The sequence below is a fragment of the Penicillium brevicompactum genome (genome assembly GCF_028827555.1).
Source record: "Penicillium brevicompactum strain IBT 35665 chromosome Unknown utg000006l_segment0_segment0, whole genome shotgun sequence".
In the NCBI taxonomy this organism is placed as follows: Eukaryota; Fungi; Ascomycota; class Eurotiomycetes; order Eurotiales; family Aspergillaceae; genus Penicillium; species Penicillium brevicompactum.
In genome coordinates, this window is record NW_026623209.1 from 939333 (window position 1) to 960451 (window position 21119).

The 21119-nt window shown below is 48.4% G+C and overlaps 9 protein-coding genes across 9 annotated transcripts; 7 read left to right on the forward strand and 2 right to left on the reverse strand.

The window, feature by feature from the left end:
• Positions 1-419: 419 nt before the first annotated feature.
• Positions 420-4611, forward strand: N7506_008545 (uncharacterized protein; the record flags this gene model as incomplete). Its single annotated transcript, XM_056957838.1, has 5 exons — positions 420-555; positions 602-1334; positions 1391-1851; positions 2245-2329; positions 2385-4611. The coding sequence occupies 5 exons, from the start codon at positions 420-422 to the stop codon at positions 4609-4611; spliced, it is 3642 nt and encodes a 1213-aa protein (XP_056807228.1).
• Positions 4612-4799: 188 nt separating this feature from the next.
• N7506_008546 (putative MFS monocarboxylate transporter) lies at positions 4800-6216 on the reverse strand (the record flags this gene model as incomplete). The annotated part of the gene is made up of 2 exons (XM_056957839.1): positions 4800-6105; positions 6155-6216. The coding sequence occupies 2 exons, from the start codon at positions 6214-6216 to the stop codon at positions 4800-4802; spliced, it is 1368 nt and encodes a 455-aa protein (XP_056807229.1).
• Positions 6217-7508: 1292 nt separating this feature from the next.
• Positions 7509-8788, forward strand: N7506_008547 (uncharacterized protein; the record flags this gene model as incomplete). Its single annotated transcript, XM_056957840.1, has 4 exons — positions 7509-7703; positions 7763-7799; positions 7858-8302; positions 8356-8788. 4 exons carry the CDS (start codon positions 7509-7511, stop codon positions 8786-8788), a joined length of 1110 nt encoding a protein of 369 aa, XP_056807230.1.
• Positions 8789-9699: 911 nt separating this feature from the next.
• On the forward strand, positions 9700-10467 carry N7506_008548 (uncharacterized protein; the record flags this gene model as incomplete). The annotated part of the gene is made up of 1 exon (XM_056957841.1): positions 9700-10467. The coding sequence occupies one exon, from the start codon at positions 9700-9702 to the stop codon at positions 10465-10467; it is 768 nt and encodes a 255-aa protein (XP_056807231.1).
• Positions 10468-10919: 452 nt separating this feature from the next.
• Positions 10920-13219, forward strand: N7506_008549 (uncharacterized protein; the record flags this gene model as incomplete). Its single annotated transcript, XM_056957842.1, has 5 exons — positions 10920-10963; positions 11017-11443; positions 11503-12107; positions 12160-12318; positions 12367-13219. The coding sequence occupies 5 exons, from the start codon at positions 10920-10922 to the stop codon at positions 13217-13219; spliced, it is 2088 nt and encodes a 695-aa protein (XP_056807232.1).
• Positions 13220-13279: 60 nt separating this feature from the next.
• On the reverse strand, positions 13280-15297 carry N7506_008550 (uncharacterized protein; the record flags this gene model as incomplete). Its single annotated transcript, XM_056957843.1, has 7 exons — positions 13280-13453; positions 13505-13783; positions 13849-14315; positions 14367-14718; positions 14773-14911; positions 14967-15006; positions 15057-15297. 7 exons carry the CDS (start codon positions 15295-15297, stop codon positions 13280-13282), a joined length of 1692 nt encoding a protein of 563 aa, XP_056807233.1.
• Positions 15298-15609: 312 nt separating this feature from the next.
• Positions 15610-16397, forward strand: N7506_008551 (uncharacterized protein; the record flags this gene model as incomplete). The annotated part of the gene is made up of 2 exons (XM_056957844.1): positions 15610-16211; positions 16268-16397. 2 exons carry the CDS (start codon positions 15610-15612, stop codon positions 16395-16397), a joined length of 732 nt encoding a protein of 243 aa, XP_056807234.1.
• Positions 16398-16903: 506 nt separating this feature from the next.
• On the forward strand, positions 16904-18466 carry N7506_008552 (NAD(P)/FAD-dependent oxidoreductase; the record flags this gene model as incomplete). Its single annotated transcript, XM_056957845.1, has 4 exons — positions 16904-17153; positions 17212-17501; positions 17557-18139; positions 18201-18466. 4 exons carry the CDS (start codon positions 16904-16906, stop codon positions 18464-18466), a joined length of 1389 nt encoding a protein of 462 aa, XP_056807235.1.
• An 871-nt stretch (positions 18467-19337) lies between these two features.
• N7506_008553 (MFS transporter) lies at positions 19338-21093 on the forward strand (the record flags this gene model as incomplete). Its single annotated transcript, XM_056957846.1, has 4 exons — positions 19338-19447; positions 19511-19788; positions 19843-20714; positions 20767-21093. The coding sequence occupies 4 exons, from the start codon at positions 19338-19340 to the stop codon at positions 21091-21093; spliced, it is 1587 nt and encodes a 528-aa protein (XP_056807236.1).
• Between the last annotated feature and the right edge of the window lie 26 nt (positions 21094-21119).

The window sequence follows — 21119 nt, forward strand, 5'->3', positions numbered from 1 at the left end:
AAATATTTGGCTAACAAAAGGAATCGATATACATCAAACCTTGGATTTCGGGAAGCTGCTGCTCTGCGTATCACGTAGACCTTTGGAGTTTAGAAGTGTCTAATTGAGTTAGCTTCTGAACTTCAATAAGGTGTATGCTTCTCTTTGGGCATCCTGTCCAAGATTTTAATTGACATTTTAACAATCTCCAAAAGGGAGGCTGTAGTAGCCCTAACGCTAGGGGAAGAGGAAATGTGTCGCGTGGGGCGCCAAGTGTCAGCCACGCGCGTTGACGGAAGCGGTGGATCTGACGGTAAAGGAGTCGTCACTCTGTGCTCTTCACTTTCGTATTCCCCTGTTTCATACTGAATTAGAAATGGACTCCAGCGCTTGACTTTTTCCATTTCCCACCTGTAGTCTGTCAACCCCAACGCAACTGAATGCCTCGTCCACCCTCCGGCGAGGACGCAATCTCCTCCCAAGAGCAGCCTTCCTTCTGGACCCGCCTCAGCGCCCGTTTTAGCGGCGCCTTCAGCGGCGCAGACCCTCGAGTCTGTGTCGCTTTCTGGCTGTTTGGTGCGCATTCACCCACCTCGAGATAGACACCGCTAATCGCAAACAGGCCTTATCAACAATGTTCTTTACGTGATCATCCTCTCCGCAGCCGTAGATCTAGTCGGTCCAGATATACCCAAAGGCGTCGTTCTCCTCGCGGATGTGATCCCGTCGTTTGTGACGAAGCTCGTCGCCCCGTACTTCATCCATCTGGTTCCCTATTGGATGCGCATCATCATCTTCGTCTTCCTCTCGGCTGTCGGCATGCTGGTGGTGGCGATGAGCCCGAGCTATACAGATGGAGGCACGATTTCGTCCAAGATCGCAGGTATCATTCTTGCTAGCTTCTCCAGTGGAGGCGGCGAGCTGAGCTTCATGGGTCTTACACATTACTACGGTCCGTTCAGTCTGGCCGCATGGGGCAGTGGCACTGGCGCTGCTGGATTAGTTGGAGCGGGTGCTTATGCCCTGGCAACTTCGGCGCTGGGGCTCTCTGTTCACATCACGTTGTTGGTATCTGCGTGTCTACCGGCTGTGATGGTACTGAGTTTCTTCGTTGTGCTACCCATGACACCTTTGCGATCTGCTGAATCCAGCGCTGATAGGTATCGTGTGATCGAAGGCGGAGAGGAAGTGGAGGAAGACGAGATGGATAGTGGACGTGGTGAGAATGAGGGACTTTTGGGATTGTCGCACGGTGCCACCAATTATCAAAAATCCACGAATCCCAGCGAAGATGGTACCTGGAAGGACCAGGCTCTCGTGAATCTACGTCGCGTCAAGGGGCTTTTTATCCCATTGTGGGTGCTCCTCTCGGGCCGATCCGTATCCCCCCCCAGTGCTGACAGTGTTCTAGTATGGTCCCTATGCTACTCGTTTACATTGCCGAGTATGTGATCAATCAAGGAGTGGCGCCAACCCTCCTCTTCCCTCTCCGCGAGTCGCCCTTTGAACATTTTCGATCATTTTATCCCACATACAATGCGATATACCAGATCGGCGTGTTTATCTCCCGTTCCTCGACCCCGTTCTACCGCATCCATCACCTATACCTTCCATCGCTTCTGCAGGTGCTCAACCTGGTGATTCTGACACTTCACGCTTTGTTCGACTTCATCCCGAGTGTATGGATTGTGTTCATCATCATTTTCTGGGAAGGACTCCTTGGCGGCGTAGTGTACGTCAATACCTTTGCCGAGATTACCGATCGCGTACCGAAAGAAGATCGTGAATTCTCACTTGGAGCGACCACTGTCAGCGATTCTGGCGGTATCTGTATTGCCGGGTTGCTCAGTATGGGATGGGAGGTCTCGTTGTGTAATTGGCAAGTTGGACATGGACGGAACTACTGCCGACAGAAAACATAACTAGATTCACAAGGACATAAGCACGAAGGAGTTGCACATGCACAAGCACATTCCCCAAGATCGACGTAGATCAACAAATCCCGTGACTGGTCAGCTGATGGGGATCACATGTGAGATCCGCATTCACATGTGAATCCCTTCGCCAATGACGAGTCTGGGGTGATTGATTGTTCAGCCCAGCCTAAGCGATGGGGCTGACGTCGTCTCTTGATCCTTTGTCAATATGGATTTCCTTTTCTCTTGGCTTCACATAGAAACCGGGAGCTGTTGAGAGAGCCCTTGGAAAGATGATAGGTATGCAGTCATCGCCAACGCGCCGAGTACTGAGCTCACGAGTATCCAGATCACGTCTTGGGGAGACCCTCAACCCGCTTCCGCAAGATCCAAGTATTTGCGGTAGTCTCCTTCTGGTCAGTGTACTTACTAAAGTCCGTCATATCCCGTCAACCGCACTGACAAGAGCTAATCACCGTATACCTGTAGAGCAGATAAACATGGCCCACCATTCATCCGATCACTTTCCTCTCGCTTCACTAGCAAATTGACGACATGGCAGACAACCGTCATCATATTTCTGTGGCTCTACCTCAGCCGAAACTTTGCCAAGATTGTCGGCCTAGAATGCCCGGAGCCATTGGCTAACATGTATTCGCGGTCCTTCTTTCGAGCGACGTGGATCACCACAGGCCTGGATGCTGGGTTTTGGACCGCGATGAACATCAAGCCAAAGTGGCTCCGGGATATTGCGTCTTTGGTCTTCACAGTATACTACCTGATCGCGGCCGAACAAGCAGACGAGAAGGTCCGCCGTGTTCGAGCCACTCTGACTTTGGAGCACCTACGTGTTTCATGGAACAAAGCTACGAGTCCCTACTTATGGAACATGGCCAGACTTTTACGGCCTCGCATGACAACATATCCTGCTCGAGCGATCCGAATTCCTCGGCCAGCCCAATCAATCTATACCGAGCCCGTGAATGCGTGGTTGTATTTCGACGGCCCGCTCAGTGCGTTGAAACAGCAAACCTCTGTTGTTTTGGATGTTCCGGGTGGTGGATTTGTCGCCATGAGTCCCAGAAACTCAGAGGACAAGCTGCTTGCCTGGGCCGGGCGACTTAAAGTTCCCATCCTCAGCGTTGACTACAAAAAGGCACCAGAGTATGCGTACCCGCATGCACTACACGAATGCTATGATGTCTATCATAGTATAGTTGCTACTAATGGTCGTTGCATGGGCCTCGAAGGAAAGGTTCGACCACGCATTCTTGTCACTGGAGAGAGTGCCGGTGGGAATCTGGCTGTAGGAATGACTTTGATGATCCTGCAATCGGCGATGTCCCAAGGCTGGCGAAGGGAAGATGAGCTTCCAGCCCCCGATGGCCTGGTTTTGGGATATCCTGCCTTGAACATGAGGGTAGAAAGCTGGATGAGCGACGAGCAGATGTCTTTAATCCAGGACAAGAGTTCCCGACAAACAAATCGCAGTGTCCTTCAACGAAAGCAAGATCAATACCGCAAACTCACACCATTCACTTCCCCCGGTCGCTCAGTTGAAGACTTGACTGCTATATCCCCACAAGGCAAGGGAAAGGAGAAAGAGACTGATATCGCGACCGAAACCGCAAAGTCGTTGGAGAAGAAGCTTCAGAAGAATGAGGAGCTCGGCACAAAACCTCCTATCAAAACGGAAGACAACGTCAAACCAATCAAGACCAGACTTGCTGTCTCGTCTATGATCACCTACGTGCATGATCGCATTCTCACCCCCGAAATGACTCGCGCAATGATCATTCTGTACATCGGACCACACTATCGGCCAGATTTCAACACCGATTTCCTGTTGTCGCCTGTTCTAGCACCGGACGCTTTGCTTGCTCGTTTCCCCAAGACATACATCATGACAGGAGAGCGGGACCCTCTGGTCGATGACACTGTCATCTTTGCTGGCAGACTACGCCAAGCGAAACTTCATCAATTCCGCGAGCGCCAGGATCTGGGACTGGAGAAAGCCAGACGCCCCTTCAATGAGAAGAACTACGTTGAGATTTCCTTGATTCCTGGTGTGTCACATGGGTTTATGCAAATGGCCGGATTCTTCCCCGATGCATGGAAGTACATCTATCGCAGTGCGGAGTGGCTTGAAACATTGTTCAAAAACATCGAAACGGACACCCTCGTGGCCAATTCATTAGCCATCAATGATGGTGCCCAAGCGAATACATCTCTCAAATGGTCAGGGTCGGCCGACCTTGTACCAAATCCCATAACACTGGGACGCAACCACCACCGAACCTTCACAGGCGAGTCTTCGGGTGACGACGATAGACCCTTGGAAATGAGTCTGAGCAAAGTCAACTTGAATGCTGGTGACGCGGCATCAGACTCAAAACCCGAGCACCGCAGGCGACGTCGAAGGTCGCGGTCTTCCTTTGCTTCTTCGCAGCTCAAAGGGTTCACATCCCTGGGAGATGACCGCAGAGCCAAAGATGACTTTATTGCCAAGCTTCGACACTTGGAGAGAGCTGGCCGTGGTGATCCTTTCGATGCCGACGAGACCAACAGTGCGCCGGAAAGTCCGACGACCGCTCGTCCGCGAGGTCGCAGTATTGCTTCTCTGGATAGCGAGGAGGATATCTTGGATCGTCGAATGAACGGACTTGCCGGTGGATTGATGGGCATTGGAGAAGGGGCTCAGACTCCTGGATTGTGAGGCTGAGAATATTTAGAGAAGAGGATTTAGAGATGAAGATCTATGATTGATGATTGGGGTCGTATCTGGTTGATCCGCCTCGGAGTTATGTGATTCATTTCCATCTACGTTCATGGGTTCGTCGAATCTAGAGGAATGTACACTGCGAAAATTATTCAGACGTGATCTTTCATGGTACACGCCAATTCCTACATTAACCATTTTCTTCTGTGGCCTTGGCTCCCGTCTAGGGCGAGAGTAGCCTCCAGTCGCGCCCAGGTGACGGCCAAGGTTGCCACAACCATTAACACACCAACCATGATGCTAGTGTTTTCATAACTCCTGGGGCCCATATTCTTCTGATTATGACCTCTGATCAAAGCACCTGCAACCGGAGTCCCAACCAACGTGGCAAAGCCTCTGATCATGTATAGCAAGCCGTTGACACTGGCAAAGTTCTGCACACCAAACAATTCAACTAGACTCGTTGGGAAGAGAGCAACGTAAGCCGAGGCAAAGATGCCGTAGAAAATCGTGAATGCGATGAACAGATTACTCCCGCTCAACTGGGTTGTGGATAGGCAAGAGGGAAGCCATAAAGCCAGTACGGAGATTGCTGATATGAGAGTGGTCAGAACCAGTGTGTTGAGTCTGCCCATTCGATCTGCTGCATGGCCAATGACGACCTTTCCAATTGCATTTGCAGCATTGGAGATTGCAATGAAATTAGCCGAAGTTGCCTGCGAGTAACCCAATGTACGAGCAAACGATGCGAAGAAAAACACTGGCGTGTAGTATGCAGCAGACTGCAGTGCCGCACCGAGAGCGTGTGCCAGAAATTTGCGACTTCTCGCGACTCGCCAGTCAACCCGCGGTAGACGGAAGATGTTGGATGAACGCGATAAAGCGGCATTCTCAACTTGAATGCGAGCGAGCTGGTTTGCCGGCCAACGGATGAACACCCCGGAGCCAGAAACCAGCACAAATGATATGCCCGCTGTGATACGGAGTGTGTTTCGGAATCCGACGGAGTCGATGAGATACCGGAAGGCAAGTGGCCAAGCGACACCGCCGACTCCTGTCCCCGCAAGTATGATTCCCATTGCTAGACCGCGGTGGAGAGAGAACCATGTTGGAGCTACCGTCACAGAGGGCATATAGATGAGACAAGTGCCGATTCCCAGGAGACATCCCTGTGTGAGGATAAACTGCCATAGGGCTTGACTGAAGCTTGCCAGTACCAGGGCACCGGAGTAGATGACCCCGCTTGCCCAAATGACATTGCGGGGAGGATATTGCTTGATCCATGTTGTTGCGAATGGGGCGCCGATGGTCATGAGCGCGATGGAAAGAGTGCCGATCAAGTCGATCTGAGCGGGTGTGGCTCCAGTGAATGGTGTGTTAGGTTCCTTTGACATGGTGTCATACAGCTCTTGGAAGACACCAAATGCGAAATTGATTCCACATCCCGTAAAGACGAGTGCTGTCGAGGCACAGATTATACTGATGGATTGTCTGCGATATTGTTAGTTTGGTTCGTGCGAGTCAGGGAGGAGAGAAGTACAGGCGAGTTCCTAAAGAGATTTGACTGCTCTCAGCTTGCATGGGCTCTAGAGAACTCTCCATCGTGGTATGGCTGTGCTGTATGTAGACAAAGCAATAGGCGGGTCTTCTCCCGCTCTTGTAGGGCTGGGTACCGTGGATTTCCGACTACCCGGTTTGACCCTGCATCTGACTCATGGCGGGGTGTTCTCGTAGCAAACAGCGTAATCGCCGAGGGTGCATTCGGTCAAAGGTCGGTCACGCCGAGTTTTAGTATTGAGAATTGGATATAAACATTGAGCCGGGGTGGTGTGTATTGCGTAGTGGTCAAACACACCGGATAGCTATGGATATGAGTTGAGTTGAATCGCTCCATTTTTCATCGTATCAGATCTATGACTGAAATTAGAAAGCCATACTTGGTCAAGATATGACCTATAGGAGGGAACAAAGATGGAGCACGAATGAGAGAGTCAGAGTGACAGTGAGAGAGGAGAGAAAAGAGAGCAAGAAAATATCCAGTAATATCTCAGTCAGTTTTTATTTCAATTGTATGAACGCCTTTGATGGGAAAGTCTAGACTCCTGAAGAGGCGGCTATCCCCGCAAAAAGTAGGGATGCCAAATAATCCCTGAAACTCGATGGACCTGCCAAAAGTGCCCCAATATCCCAAATAGGAATAAGCCATACCATTCTGCAATCTATAACCTTCGATCTCGCCTGTCAGGCGTCTGAGAGCGCGGCAAAATGATTAAGTGGGTGCCCACGGGGGTCCACTTCGGCTGATATAGATGGGATCCGCTCCACTCGTGGCTGACAGGGTCCACGGATCTTGATTTCCATGTTATTTTAATTTGGATGAAACTGTCAGTGACATAGCTGGCGCATATCTATACCAATTGGTCAATCAGGGCACTTCCCGTTAATTTTGCAAAACCCTGCTTGGACTGGGCCCGCCGCGACTTGCAGAATTTATCCTCAGGTGGGCCTGCATGGGAGCTACCTTTCTTCATGCTCGGATAGCTAGTCTTTACTTGAATGACCTCAATTAGTCCAATGGCCGCTTTGTTGAGATACAATTTCTATCCACAATCTCTGTTTGCAAATCGAAAGATAGTACGGAGTACTCCGTAATGCTAGGCTTATGGGTGCAATGTTGATAGATCACTTCTTCAGAAAGCACAGACCTAGCTCCATATAGCTCCATACTCAACCTTGGAACCGCGCGTCTTGAAATCACTGACAGATTGTTTGGACGCGGGTCTGGAGCTCGTTACTTAAATATGTCGATGTGTCTTCGTGCCGGGGAATGTTTCACGCTTCGAGCCCAATGAAGCCATTTTTCCGAGTTCAGTGGTGCTTTTGCTAAGTACACTATGAGCGCCACTGGTGATTTTGGGCCGGCGCCTGCTGATGTTGATCTTCGTGAGAATCAACAAGTTCAGATGCTCGGTGCTGTTATATCCCTCATGGTCATTGGGACGCTGGCGGTCATTTTGCGCATATACACGCGCGCGAAGAGTTCACAAACAAATTTCGGTCTTGATGATTATCTCATTTTCGCATCGTTGGTATGCCTGATCCTTGGAACTCGGGAATAGCCTTGGAGAGTCACTAATCTTGCTCCTAGTGCTTCGCCTATGGCACCGCAATATGTGTGATCATCAGTAAGCAAAAACTGCCTACAGGCCGCGTGGAGAGGTGGAGCTCTGACTGTCTTCACAGGCACAAAATATAAAAATGGGTGGCATCAACAGACACTCATAGACTCTGAATTTGTTTCATTGTGGAAACTTCTGTTCGCCCATGTTTTTCTATATTCGACAACCGTGACTCTGACCAAGTCTTCGATCATCATGTTCTATCGTCGAATATTTAACCTTCGCTGGTCATTGTATTTTGCAATGTCCATTATTTTGGGATACTTTGTGGCTGTCATCGCGACCATCTCAGTTGCATGTCGTCCATTATCCCACTTCTGGCTGCAGTACACTGATCCTAGCGCCCAAGGAACATGTATCAACACTTCTGATTTCTTTTTGATCAATGGGATCATCTCTGTCTTGATCGATGTTATGATCTTATGTGTTCCTGCTCCGATCATTTGGAGACTACAGATGCCGAGAACGCAACGACTCGCTGTCATAAGCATATTGTTGCTCGGTGGCTTGTAAGTCATTTCTGTCATGAATGAGAGGATATTTGCTAATATCACATTCCTAGCGTCTGCGTCGCCGGTATAATTCGGGTTGTGTTTCTAGATAAGAATACCCATTCTCTGGATCCATCCTGGACCATTGCCCCTGTGTTTGTGTGGTCCTGTGTTGAACCCTTTATCGGGATTATCTGTGCATGCCTGCCCACATTCTCACCGTTGTTCCGCCGCTGGTGGGCGATAATGGGTGTCAAACGGTCGGGGTCGAAGAAAAAGCAGGACTACTATGGCACAGGAGGCTCCAGGATCAATCGCTCAAGGCATCAAACGAGCGACGACAACGACCAAGATGACCATCATGATAATCACGGCGATGAAGTGCAGCTGACTAGCTTCCCCGGATGGCCATTACATTTCTTGCGTGGAAAACACAGCAGTGACCCCATGGCGTCGAATTCTAACATTCAAGTCAAAGAAGAGATCACCATATCTTGGAATTGAGAGGACCGAGGTCACTGCATCAATGGATTTTTACTGTTGCGACTCGATTGGTTGTATGTTTGAATGTGAGCAGGATTCACAATCAGATTCATCTTTTCCCATAGATAGCAACGAAATCCAGGGGTGCTTTTGATCTCTATTTGGTAGTGCAAGTGTCTCCCAAAGAGTTGTCAGGTGTAATGCCTTGAAGATTGTCTCCGAATATTGCTCTTGTATATCAATCGACTCTGGAAAATATGTACAATCTCGCATCAAACGAAGTGCTCCAGTCAAGCAGTGCAATATTCTGTGAGAAGTAGAACCGGGAAATTCATGAGGACACAGACACCTTTTATTCATGTCAAAACACGACACTTCGATGCACATGCCCAGGTGTACCTAGGGTTGTGCTATAGTCTAGGCTACAGCTGCGAGGTCACAGTGGCATTACTCACAAAAGGCCCACTTGGGCAGTGGCCGTGTAGGTAACATCTTTGATTCCTTCATGTACCCGATTAGGTTGCCATAAAGCATACTGGTTTGAATTTGCATATGCGTTCTCCTCTTTTTGTTTGCTCCTTTGTGATGGGCAATGTATTTTCAAGGTTCTGATAAGGATCTGTTTGCTCAGTTTCGTGAATAATACCCCAAAATATTTGTGAATCAACCCACTTATAAATAGGTGCAGACAGCTCGCCATCCTCAACTTCATCCTCATCTTCATCCCCATCCTCATCTTCGCCTTCGACTTCATTACTTTTGCTCATATTCAACTGTTCGTCTTCTCTTGCATTTGGACTGTTGGCCTCCGGGAAACTTCCAATTTGTGAGTTATCCTTGGCGCCCAGCTGCCATGCCTACCCATACTAACAAGTCTAATATATTTTTGAAGCCTGAAGAGAGAATCATCCATATTCTCTCCATCCTTGATCATGGAAGTAGACTCAGATCCGCCCTCATCGCCGATCCTTGGTGCAGATGCGCCACATGACCGAAACTGGAACGAGGCGGAAAATAATACAACAGTTGTGAATCAAGCATTTGAGCTGCCTGAAGCCAAAACAGTCAAGCTGCGCAAGGTCCTGCCACCACTTGATAGCTCCGAAAACTTTGGTCGATGGTATGAGGCAGTTCTCACTGTCTTGGAACCCCAAAATCTGCACAATTTGATCAACGTTGAGATTCCTCGACCATTCAGAGATGATACCGACGCCATAACATGGTACCTCATTTCGCAGAAGGTGGCAACCTTTCTGAAAGAGTCAGTGGATAGCGCACTGGTGAAAGCGATCTTGGATGGCAACGCTTGTGTTTTTGCCGACGAATTCATGGCCGCTCTCAAGAATCACCTGCTCGGCAAGGGCCACAGCACCATCCAAAACTCGGCATTCGATGTCTGGGAGGCTAAACGCAGTGACTACGACACAACCGGGGCTTTCCTCAGAGCAATGAAAAGAAGATTGACGCGTGGTATGCGGCATCATGCAGTGAAGCCCTGGGATGCTTACATTGTGGTGTCGCGTGAACTGAGTCAATGGCCAGAAGTTGAGTTGGCTATCTACAGATACAACTGTGGCACCTCAAAGTCGCAGTTACCAGATGATGTCACAACTGCAGACTTTGATGAATTTTGTCGCTACATCACGGATTGGATGGATAGATTTGGTTATCACGACTCCAGCAGTGATGAAGACTTGTGAACGACAGTGATGGCAAGTGTTAACTGTGAACATGAACTGGATGTGAATTTCTAGGGCTCTAGTCTCTGGGGTAAAGCCCAGGTAGCTTGCTCAGACGCCGTCCAGCAGGAAATGCATAAGTTCGTTAGAATAGGTAGGGGTATCGAAATTAGTGTGTTTTCATCACTTTGCAGCAGGTAGAATTTATCTGTGGTTCTTTTTTGGTAGAAGCCCTCCATATTCCAGACCCAGTCTGCAAGGCTGCAAGACTACAAAACTTACTCCGTGCCAGGTGCCGTATACATTCATGGATCCATGGATGCGTTACCCCGCATTTTCCCATTCCAACTAGCGCCTGATAAGAAAGATAAGCTTGTCTTCATGTCGTCGATGACCTGAATTTCAACACTCTTTATTTGAGCTGTTCGCCAAGCTGAATCGTTGTACTGTATCTCCAACCGAATCCTCCTCCGATGAACAAGCGAAAGCGAGGGGAAAGCAGACGTGCCCCCTTGGCGTAAGTGCAAAGATAACAAACAGTTTTGCCCCAGAGCTAACGATTTTCACCAGCTGTGAAACTTGTCGAAAGCAGAAAGAGAAGTGCGAAGGTGGACCGCCCTGCTGGAGATGCCAGCGTCTAGGTCGACCATGTCATTTTCAAGGCCAGCCGACTCCCACAGAGACACCTTCCATCTCCATTCCAATCACGACCCCTTCTGGAGATCAGAACCGCATCAAGAACCTGGAATATATTGCACGCCATTTTCTTGGCGATTTGTCTTTGGACGATGCCAACTTAACTCAGATTGTCAACAGGTTGCAAAATTCAAGGACGGAAAGCGCTCGGACGGAGGCTGCATTGGATATCAACGAGTCATTTGACGTTCATTTCGTGTCCAAGGATATCGCGCATTATTCGGGAGAGTTCTCACACTGGAATTTCTCTCAGAAGCTGAGACGCAAGATGAATGGTCAGGTTGATCCCCTGGCTGCACAGGTAAGTGCCCTGTGGTCTGGGGTTTCCGGCTTTTCTGACACGATAAAACTTGCGATAAGGTGACAGAATACTGGCGACCAACCCAACTTCAGTCATCACCCCAAACTCTTGTCGAATCAATAACGCAGCTACCCCCGAGACCGATTGCTGACTTCCTCATTAACCTGTTCTTCAAATACGTCGAGATCAACTCTTTCTACATGGAGCGCGAGTGGATTGAGGAGAAGATAGATATTTGTTACAACCCGAACACAATTTACGCGGCTAGCGACTTTCCGTGGGTGTGTTCAGTCTTTGCTACTCTGGCCATCGGGACCCAGGTGGCACACATGGAAGAGGATTTACCAAAGACAGACGCGAAGTTAACCGACGAGCTCAGACTGTGCTCCGAGGACTCGGTCGGATTAGTCTTCTACCACGTGGCCTGCAGGCTTATCCCAGATGTTCTCTTGGTAGCATCTCACGAGAGTGTGCAGGTATTTTTGCTTCTGGCGACTTACTGTCTCCCTGTTTCCACCGGTGGACTGGCTTACACTTATTATGGCCTGGCGATGAAAATGGCGATTCAGAATGGCATGCATCGGCAATATACAGATGGTGACTGCGATTCAAAAACACTCGAAACAAGAAACCGTCTATTTTGGACGGCATATTCTGTTGAGAAGTATGTGCTCTTACAAAATCATTTCCCAAGTGCTCCAGCTGACTTAAACTAGGTATGTCAGTATAATGCATGGACGTCCCATATCAATCGCAAAGTCCGACATCAACGCAGATATGCCAACAGCTTGCTCTACATTCAGCTCGCCGCGATTTAGTAATATGATGGCATTCCATACTTTAATATTTTACCTAGGAGAAGTTTCAGATACGCTGTGAGTACTTTTTGCCCAGCTAATATCAGTTTTACTGACTTTTTCAAGTACACAATTCAAAAAGTGTCCCAAAAGGCTTCTGTCCGAATATTCTGATCGGCTCTTGCGGCTGAGAACTCAGATCAAGCAATGGTGGGACACTCTACCTGCAACCGAAGAATGCCGTGACCTCTGCTCTCAAGGCCCACTGTTTCGACAAAACCTTCATTTGAAATTATGCTACCTTCTTATATATATCTATATGGGTCGGCCATTCATTTTCATTGACGATAGAGCAGATGCTGAACAGGATCTGACTGCAACCGCAGATCCTGATTCATGTCGATCACGTCGATCAATCTTAGTTGACGACTGTGTGGCTAGTGCGTTGGATATTCTCAACACTCTGCAGTCACTATCAGATCATGTTGGTTTGTGTCGCGCTTCCTACAACGAGTTTGGCGCGTGCAGAGCAGCCCTACTTGTGATCCTTGCCGAGAGCCTCAATTCTGGGAAGTCACAAAGACTCCAGGACGGGCTTCATCGTGGAATGAGCCTCATTCGCCAGATGATCGGTGGTAGCTCAACACAATCCGAGATCTCTTATATCGAATCAATCGAAGCAGCCGTCAGTCAATATCTAGCTACCCCCGAACGCGACAACGCTGTTCAGCCGGACTCTGGCCAAAGTCCCACCTCTGCATATTCGAAGTTCAAGAGCTGGACACAAACACTCAAAAAGGATCAATCTACCACTGAAAACCGAGATCTGGCTTCATTCAGCCCCTTGTCACATCTGACACCCGGGACAGATGGTCTTACGAATCCTCAGCTCGATGACATGACTGGTTTCTTCAATCCGGAGTGGTCAAATGGAAACATTGAATTTGACTCAAATATTCTCTCGTTACTATCTGAGTGACTGCATAAAGTTTAGCAAGACACAACGAATCCGACACACGAACTCTGTGCGTGATGTGAACTATCCAAAAATCATATACTGAGCACGCTTAAACCAGCGTTGCTTATCGGCTCCTTCCAAGCTCGGTGGTGTGCTCTCAGTGGCAATCGCATTGATGACATCCTGTTCATCGAAGGCTTTCGCGGGGCCAAAATCCATATCAACTGGCTTGACGATCTTGGTTTTGTAATACCACTGTAAATGTCAATTATGTGCTCCTCTTCTGGAATTTGGAAAAGAACTTACCTTGTAGACAAAGTAGTCGAAAAAGAACAATGGAGCTGCGAGGTAAGAGGAAAAGAAGCTCTTGACTGAGCCCTTTTCTCCGAATGGCCAACATGCCAAGTAAAACTCACAACCAAAGACGAACAGCACAATCACAAGACCGAAGTACTGTGCCCATGGTGTGAGCAGACCTTTGAATGGAAGACTGCTAAGATCCTTGCCCTGTGCCCGAAGACCTTGGCGGAATCGCAGATGAGCTATATAGATCGAGGCCCATTGGAACAGTGTCGCGATTGCCACCTGGATGATAATTATTAGCATGTGTGACCCAAATCTTCGAGGTTTGTTTCTTGGATTCTCCTTACCAAGGCAGAGAACCAGCCATAGACAAGAGTGCCCACACTGTTGGTGTTAAGGTAGCAAAGTCCTCCGCCAAGACCCAAACTGATGACAAGTGACACATATGGTCTTCCATGTGAGTCTTTTCTTCCGAAGAAGGGGTGAATGATCTGCAGGTCCGACAGAGCTGTGAGACTTCGACTTGCGATATAAGCACTGGTAATTCCACAGCTAATCACGCTGAGGAAGATGAAGCCGTTGATTGCATGGGCAAGACCATATACATCTGCTCGCTTGATTGCAATGACAAAAGGACTTCCCATAGTCCCGCTTGCATTAACAAGATCGGTGTCGTTCGAAGGGACGCACATTCCAACAAGCCATATGTTGACCACAAAGAATGTGAACATTCTCCAAAAGACTGGTCTGACTGTTTTCTTGATGGTGCGTCGGGGGTCTTTGGCTTCGCCCGCGATCACAGCAATATGCTCACCTATCAATGTAATTAGTGAGGTTTCCTCTTGATGCTGCCAAAGTACCATACCGCCACCAAAGCTGAAAGCCGCTTGCACAAATGCCTTGGCAATGCCTTTGATTCCGTTGTTAAAGGCTCCGGGGTTCTTCCAGTACGTGAACTCAATTGGACCGTTGGTGGCAGGAATACCCCCGGAGGTCATGATAAACATGAAGAAGATCATAAGAACGACTGCGAGGCACTTCACGAATGACATATAGTACTCGATGTATCCATAAACGCGGACGTGGAACATGTTTGCAACCGCTATCACCACGAGGAATATGGTGATGTATGCTGCTAAGGGTACCACATCGGTTTCCGGCCAGTATTTCAATACTGATATAGCAGCGGTAATCTCCGCTGGGATAATCATGACCCACTTGTTGAAAGTCAGCGTACAGTGATTTTCTAATCATAACTTAGAGCCACATACCGCGAACCAGAAGTTCACACCGATTGCAAAGCCAAAGGCCGGATCCACATATTCAGCACATTGGCGAATAAAACCACCATGAATGGGTTTGTATGTAGTCATTTCACCGATAGAGGAGTATTGAGCGTAGACAATCATTCTTGGGGCAATATGTTAGTATCAAATGCTAGAGATCGCGGCATGGTAGATCTTACGCGGTTATGGTGTAGGTGATAGCCGTGCCAGCAGGGCCAGCTGTTTTTTAAGTCAGCATCAACAGTTTGAACGTAATATTCTGCTCTTACCATAATGCAATGCTTGCCCAGTTCCCACCCATAGCCCCGTTCCAATACCAGCACCGAAGGTCATCATCATGATTTGACGCCTTGTTAGGGATCGATGGTAGCCGACATCATCTCCCACCGATAGAACAAGAGTACTTCCATGCTTTTCGGTGCCAGAGGTGGCCGTCCGCTCTATGTCATTTGCCTCGATTCCCTTGAAATCTGGATCATCCTTCGATATTTGCGTTGGAGTATGGTCCATTCTGCCAATTTACACACAAGTTGAGTCATAACCTAAAATCAATCATTCGTACGAATATCATCCGATATTTCTATGTTTCATACATGACCCTATCGCTATCTAGTATCTCTTGGCGTAGCTTGCCGGTGGGATTGCGGACTTCCCGCCGGGATCTCACACACCTCACCGGAGCGGGGTATACATCGGCAATCAAAGATATGTCCAACATCTTGACTCACTGGGGGCTATTTAGGGGTTCTCTCCCCCGATCCTCTTTCTGTCGCCTTATCCGATAGACACCAACTCTTGAGATAAGAACCAAAAGGTTTCACCATGTCGTCGAAACACGTCGTTTTTGATATCGTCGGAACACTGGTAGCATATGACCATGTGTTCGACGCCCTTGATACCCGTCTAGGCGATCGATTGCGTGCAGAGGGTATCAAGCCTCGTTTGCTCGGGTACACTTGGATGGAAGCTGCGGAACGCGAGTACACCAACCTCAGCCTTGCACAAACATATGTTCCATTTGGCGAAGTTTTCCGCGCCCTTTTCTACCGCATGCTTTGGATGGCCGGTATTGCTGAGCCACGCCAATGGGCCTCACCTGAAGATCTTGAATATATCATGAAGGAGTACCAGCTGCTTGAATTTCGTCCTGATGCCGCCGAATGTGTCCAAAAGCTTCGTGATGCCGGATTCACAGTTTGGGCATTCACAGCTGCAGACATCAACCGTGTCGGAGGGTACTTCAAGAATGCTGGCGTGGAACTTCCCGCGGAGAACTTGCTCTCTTGTGACGATGCAGGTGTTGGAAAGCCTGACTTGGCAGCCTATCGACCCTTGCTAGATAAGCTCAAGTCTGAAAATGATGGAAAGACACCGTGGTTTGCGGCGGCGCATATGTGGGATGTCTCTGCTGCTAGAAAAGCTGGGTATGTTTTTCTCTTCGCTCATCTGCAAACAAGTTTACTGACCCGGTGCCACATAGATTCAAGGGTGCATACTGCTCTGTATGGGAGAAGGAGTCACTTTCGGAGCTATTTGGAGAGATGGATGTCATGGATGATACTTTGCCAGGAATGGCTGACAAGATCATTGCCCATCAAGCATCTTCTTGAGATCATATATTTCTCTTCATAGTTACCAATCAAATAATCACAAATTCGATTCAATTTCTATTCTTTGTTTAATTTTCTAAGCGACATATGTTGGCCTGTGACTTGGGATTGACCACACAGAAATATCAGGGGTATTGAATTCGTCGATTTAATAAATTCGAAACTGAAAGAGAGAGAGAGAGAGAGAGAGAGAGAGAGAGAGAGAGGGGCGTGGTATGCACGCTGGTCTGGGGAATGCCTCCAACATCCCCCTCTCACTTATTCCCCTCTATGACTCCTCTCGCTTAGCTCTTGAAAGGTTGACACACACTTTCAATGTCAACTTCACCACAACAAGGTACTCAAGATAACCCCGCACAGCTGGGACCTTGTCCCCGGCGCTCTCTTTATCGGCGGGGTCAGAGCCGGAACTTCGCCGGTGGAAAAGCCGCCGGGACAACAACGGCTGATGATAAATAACGTTTTCACTTGGCTTCTTGACCAAGCCCGCTAATCACCAGTTTATCATGAGTTCGAAGGCTACTCCCGTCCCAAATGGGATGACATCATTCTGGCGAACGGAGCCTCATGCCCTGGATAGCCACCGGTCTACCGAATTACTGCCCGATGAGTGCGATATTGTTATTGTGGGTGCTGGATACGCGGGCGCCTCGGTCGCATATAATATCCTCAACCAAACAAGTCCTGGGTCAACTCCTCCTTCGATTGTGATTTTAGAGGCTCGGCAGGCTTGTTCTGGGGCCACTGGTCGGAACGGTACGAGTGGATTCAATCAGGATTCCATATTACCCTACTAAACTAGTACAATTCCTAGGGGGTCATATGAAGCCAGATGTCTACAACGGAATCGTTGGGTTGGCAGCCGATCATGGTATTGAGGCCGCTGCAGAAGTGGCTGCATTCGAAGCCAAACATGTCACATATCTGAAGGAGTTCATCGATCGGGAAAAGATCGACTGTGAATATGTTGTCACAAAAGCTGTTGATGTTCAATTGTCTCAGGATCATTTCAACAAGCTCAAAAATGGATATGAGGGACTGATAAAGAACGGGTGTAGGCCAACGGCTAATGCAACATGTATTGATACGCCTGATGCTGAAAAGGTTGGGAAAATGTACCATCACTCCATTTCCAGATCCTCGACTAACGATATCGCAGTTCACGGGAGTCAAGGGCGCAAAAGGCTGTTTTACTTATGAAGCCGGTCATATCTGGCCGTACAAATTTGTGCTGCATCTATTGGAACATGCTCTCGCCCGAGGCGTCAATCTTCAAACCCATACTCCGGTCACTAAAATTTCGCATTCTTCTGAAGCGAGTCAAAGCCATCGCTGGACTGTGAGCACCGCACGGGACTCAATATCGGCCAGAAAGGTGGTTCTTGCAACGAACGGGTATACTTCCGCTCTGGCTCCTCAGTATAAGGAGAAGATTGTTCCAGTTCGGGGAACCTGCAGCCGTATCATTGTCCCACCTGGTACTTCAGCTCCTCGTCTCACCAAAACTTACACTCTTCGCTGGAACAATTGGAATTACGACTATCTTATTCCTCGTGCAGATGGCAGTATTGTCGTCGGCGGTGCGCGGCCAGCTTTCATTAACGATTTGAATAGCTGGTACAACGTTACCGATGATAGTCAAGTACTTGAGCCTGCTATCAGATACTGGGACAACTACATGCAACGCAATTTTGCTGGATGGGAGCAAAGCCATGCGTACACTGACCGTGTCTGGACTGGTAGTATGTGATCTCTCAAACCAACATTTTTTTCCATGTGGCTAACTTTTGATTTCCTTAATAGTAATGGGATATTCTTCCGATGGACTACCACATGTTGGCCTGGTTCCAGGAGAAGACGGACAATACATAATTGCCGGATTCACTGGACACGGAATGCCGCAAATATTTCTCGCGGCTGAGGGTGTGGCAAAGATGATAGTCAACGACGTTGGCTTCAGTCAGACTCAACTACCGCGGCTGTTTGAATCTACCTTGTCCAGACTTGAGAGCCCCCATAGTCAGATATTGACCAGTACGCCAGAGGGGAAAGTACAAGCCCGACTGTGAGAATCATGGCAGTTCCTGGGAGTTGACCGTCGTTTTCTGTCATTCTATCCTATCTCCTAAGGCGATTGATGAGAAATCAGTTTTCTTCGGAGGCCCATCATGTAACGGCCTGGACATATGCTTTTTGTTTTTGTTCTTCTATATCATTGATGCGAATCCTCAAAGCAACCTAGAATTGCATCAAGCCATTTGTTCCAACTTATCATTACGTTGCAGCTTATCTCATGGCAATTGAGCTACTCCTATCTTTGACCTCGAGAGCACCTTGACGCTTACTTGTTATCTTCATTGTACTTTTTTCGTTATTTTGACTGACCAGCTAAAGCGAATAATAATCTCCATCTACTACTCTTTTAGATGATTTTCGTAACAAGATATCAGAACCGGGCCAAAATGTTAGAATGGCATCGAGTCGGGTTTGAAAATGAACAAAAAGCCCGTGCCGAAAGCTTAATTAAGCCCGCCGGGGGACATTCCGATGGGGGGACTCCCGAAATTCCGACTCCCCCGAAGGTCGGACCGCAACTCAATCCACATTGTGCGCCTCGGTGGATCATCTTCACAAATTGATGAAAAAGTGGACGGCACCACCATATCATGACTCGTACGAGTACTCCGTACTAGCAGCTCACTATTTGTGTCCAGCTCGAGATGATCTCCCAAGGATGAGGCAGACGCCCGAATAGGGGCTTCTCATCTGTTTGTGGGTCTGTAAGCCCAGGCTCCGTCCATTTGCTATGGGTCAAACTCTGGCTGTGGATCCGTCGCCCGTTAATGGGTGGAAAACTCGAGAGTCCCATGGGGGCTTATTTGTTCTTCCTGTCATTTCACTTTCGAGGCCCCTGCTGAGGTAGAGCTGTGCGCTGCCAAGATGGAATCATACTTCCAGTACAAACGGATTCAACAAGCGGTTAGGGAGCAGCTGGCGAATGAGAAACCCAGAGATACTCACCCTACAAACGGGTCCCAGGCCGATGACAGGTAGGCTGTCACCCATACGTGCATTGAGTTCCATCTGGCATTTTTGCTTATACTTCGATTCAGTTGCCCATTGGGGAACTCTGAGTTACCAACCCTGGAAAAGGAACCCTCAGTGGCACCACAAGAAATAAACGATGACGATATTATTCTTGTCGATTGGGATGGCAAAGATGATCCCCTGAACCCGACAAACTGCAGTGTTTCACGAAAGCTGTTCATGACCCTTTTGGTTTCCATGATTGCATTCGCAGTCACCGCGGCTTCGGCAATTGATGCATGCGGCGTGAAACAGTATAGTGAATACTTCCATGTTTCAGAAGTGGTTGGATCTCTCGCAACAGGTCAGTCACAAGCAACGCAGCGAAGAGCTCATAGAAGCTTACATGGAATTCTAGGCCTATTTCTTGTCGGCTTCGGAGTCGGCTCACTACTGTCCGGTCCTTTCTCAGAGACATTTGGACGCAATGCAGTGTATCTGATCACGATGCTGGTCTTCTTGATATTTGTCCTGGCGTCCGCTGTCGCTCCGACCATTCATAGCCATTTGGTCTTCCGCTTTTTCGCTGGTTTCTTCGGCTCCACGCCTCTTAGCTGCGCCGGTGGTACCGTAGCCGACTTGTGGAATCCCGTGCAAAAGGCTTACGCATTCCCCGCATACGCTATCCCGGCTTTCATAGGCCCAATGGTCGGACAAATCATTGGAAGTTTTGTTCCTCAACATCTAGGCTGGCGTTGGCTCGAATGGCTTATGCTCATTATGGGAGGAGCCATCCTTATCTTGGTTGTTCTTATGCAGCCAGAGACATATGGAAACCTTCTTTTGCATTGGAAAGCTTCGATCCTGAGAGCGGAAACAGGTGATCGAAGATACCGAGCGCCGATGGAGTTAAGAAGAGAGAGTCTTGGACAACGCTTGTTGACTGCCATCTACAGACCTTTCTTATGGAGCTATACCGAGTTGATCATCATTTTGATGTCGATTTACCTTACTGTGGTTTACATTGTTCTTTTCACTTTCTTGGATGGGTACACCTACGTCTTTGGAGAGCCATATGGGCTATCACTAGGGCTGACCAACGTCTCTTGGGCCGGGATGCTTGTCGGTATAATTCTGACTGGCTGCACTGTCCCATTGGTATACTCTTGGACAGCAAAAGAGTACCAAAAGACTGGTCGCATTCTTCCCGAAACTCGCCTTTGGTATGCCATGCTTGGTGGTGCACCAGCTGTGCCTGTCAGTTTGTTCTGGATGGGCTGGACCAACTATGTGAGTATCATAGCTCGGATCATCACTCCCATAATACTGATGTTCTGTGCAGCCTTCTATATCTATCTGGTCCCCACTTATTGCTTCTGCTTTATTTGGTTATGGAATCATGTCCATTTTCCTTGTGGCCTACATGTATATCATCGATGCATACGGTGTATACTCTGCTTCTGCTTTGGGCTTCCTCGTCTTTACCAGATACGTTGTTGCTGGTATTTTCACTGTTGCTGGAGGGCCGATCTATGAAGCAATTGGTGCACATTACACCCTCACCATTTTGGGATCCATCAGTGCTGTAATGGCTGTCATCCCTTACTTGCTCTATATCTATGGTCCCCAGATCCGCAAGCACAGCAAGCATGCAGTCAACTTGGATTGAAACTACGGCGAAAATATGAACATGAC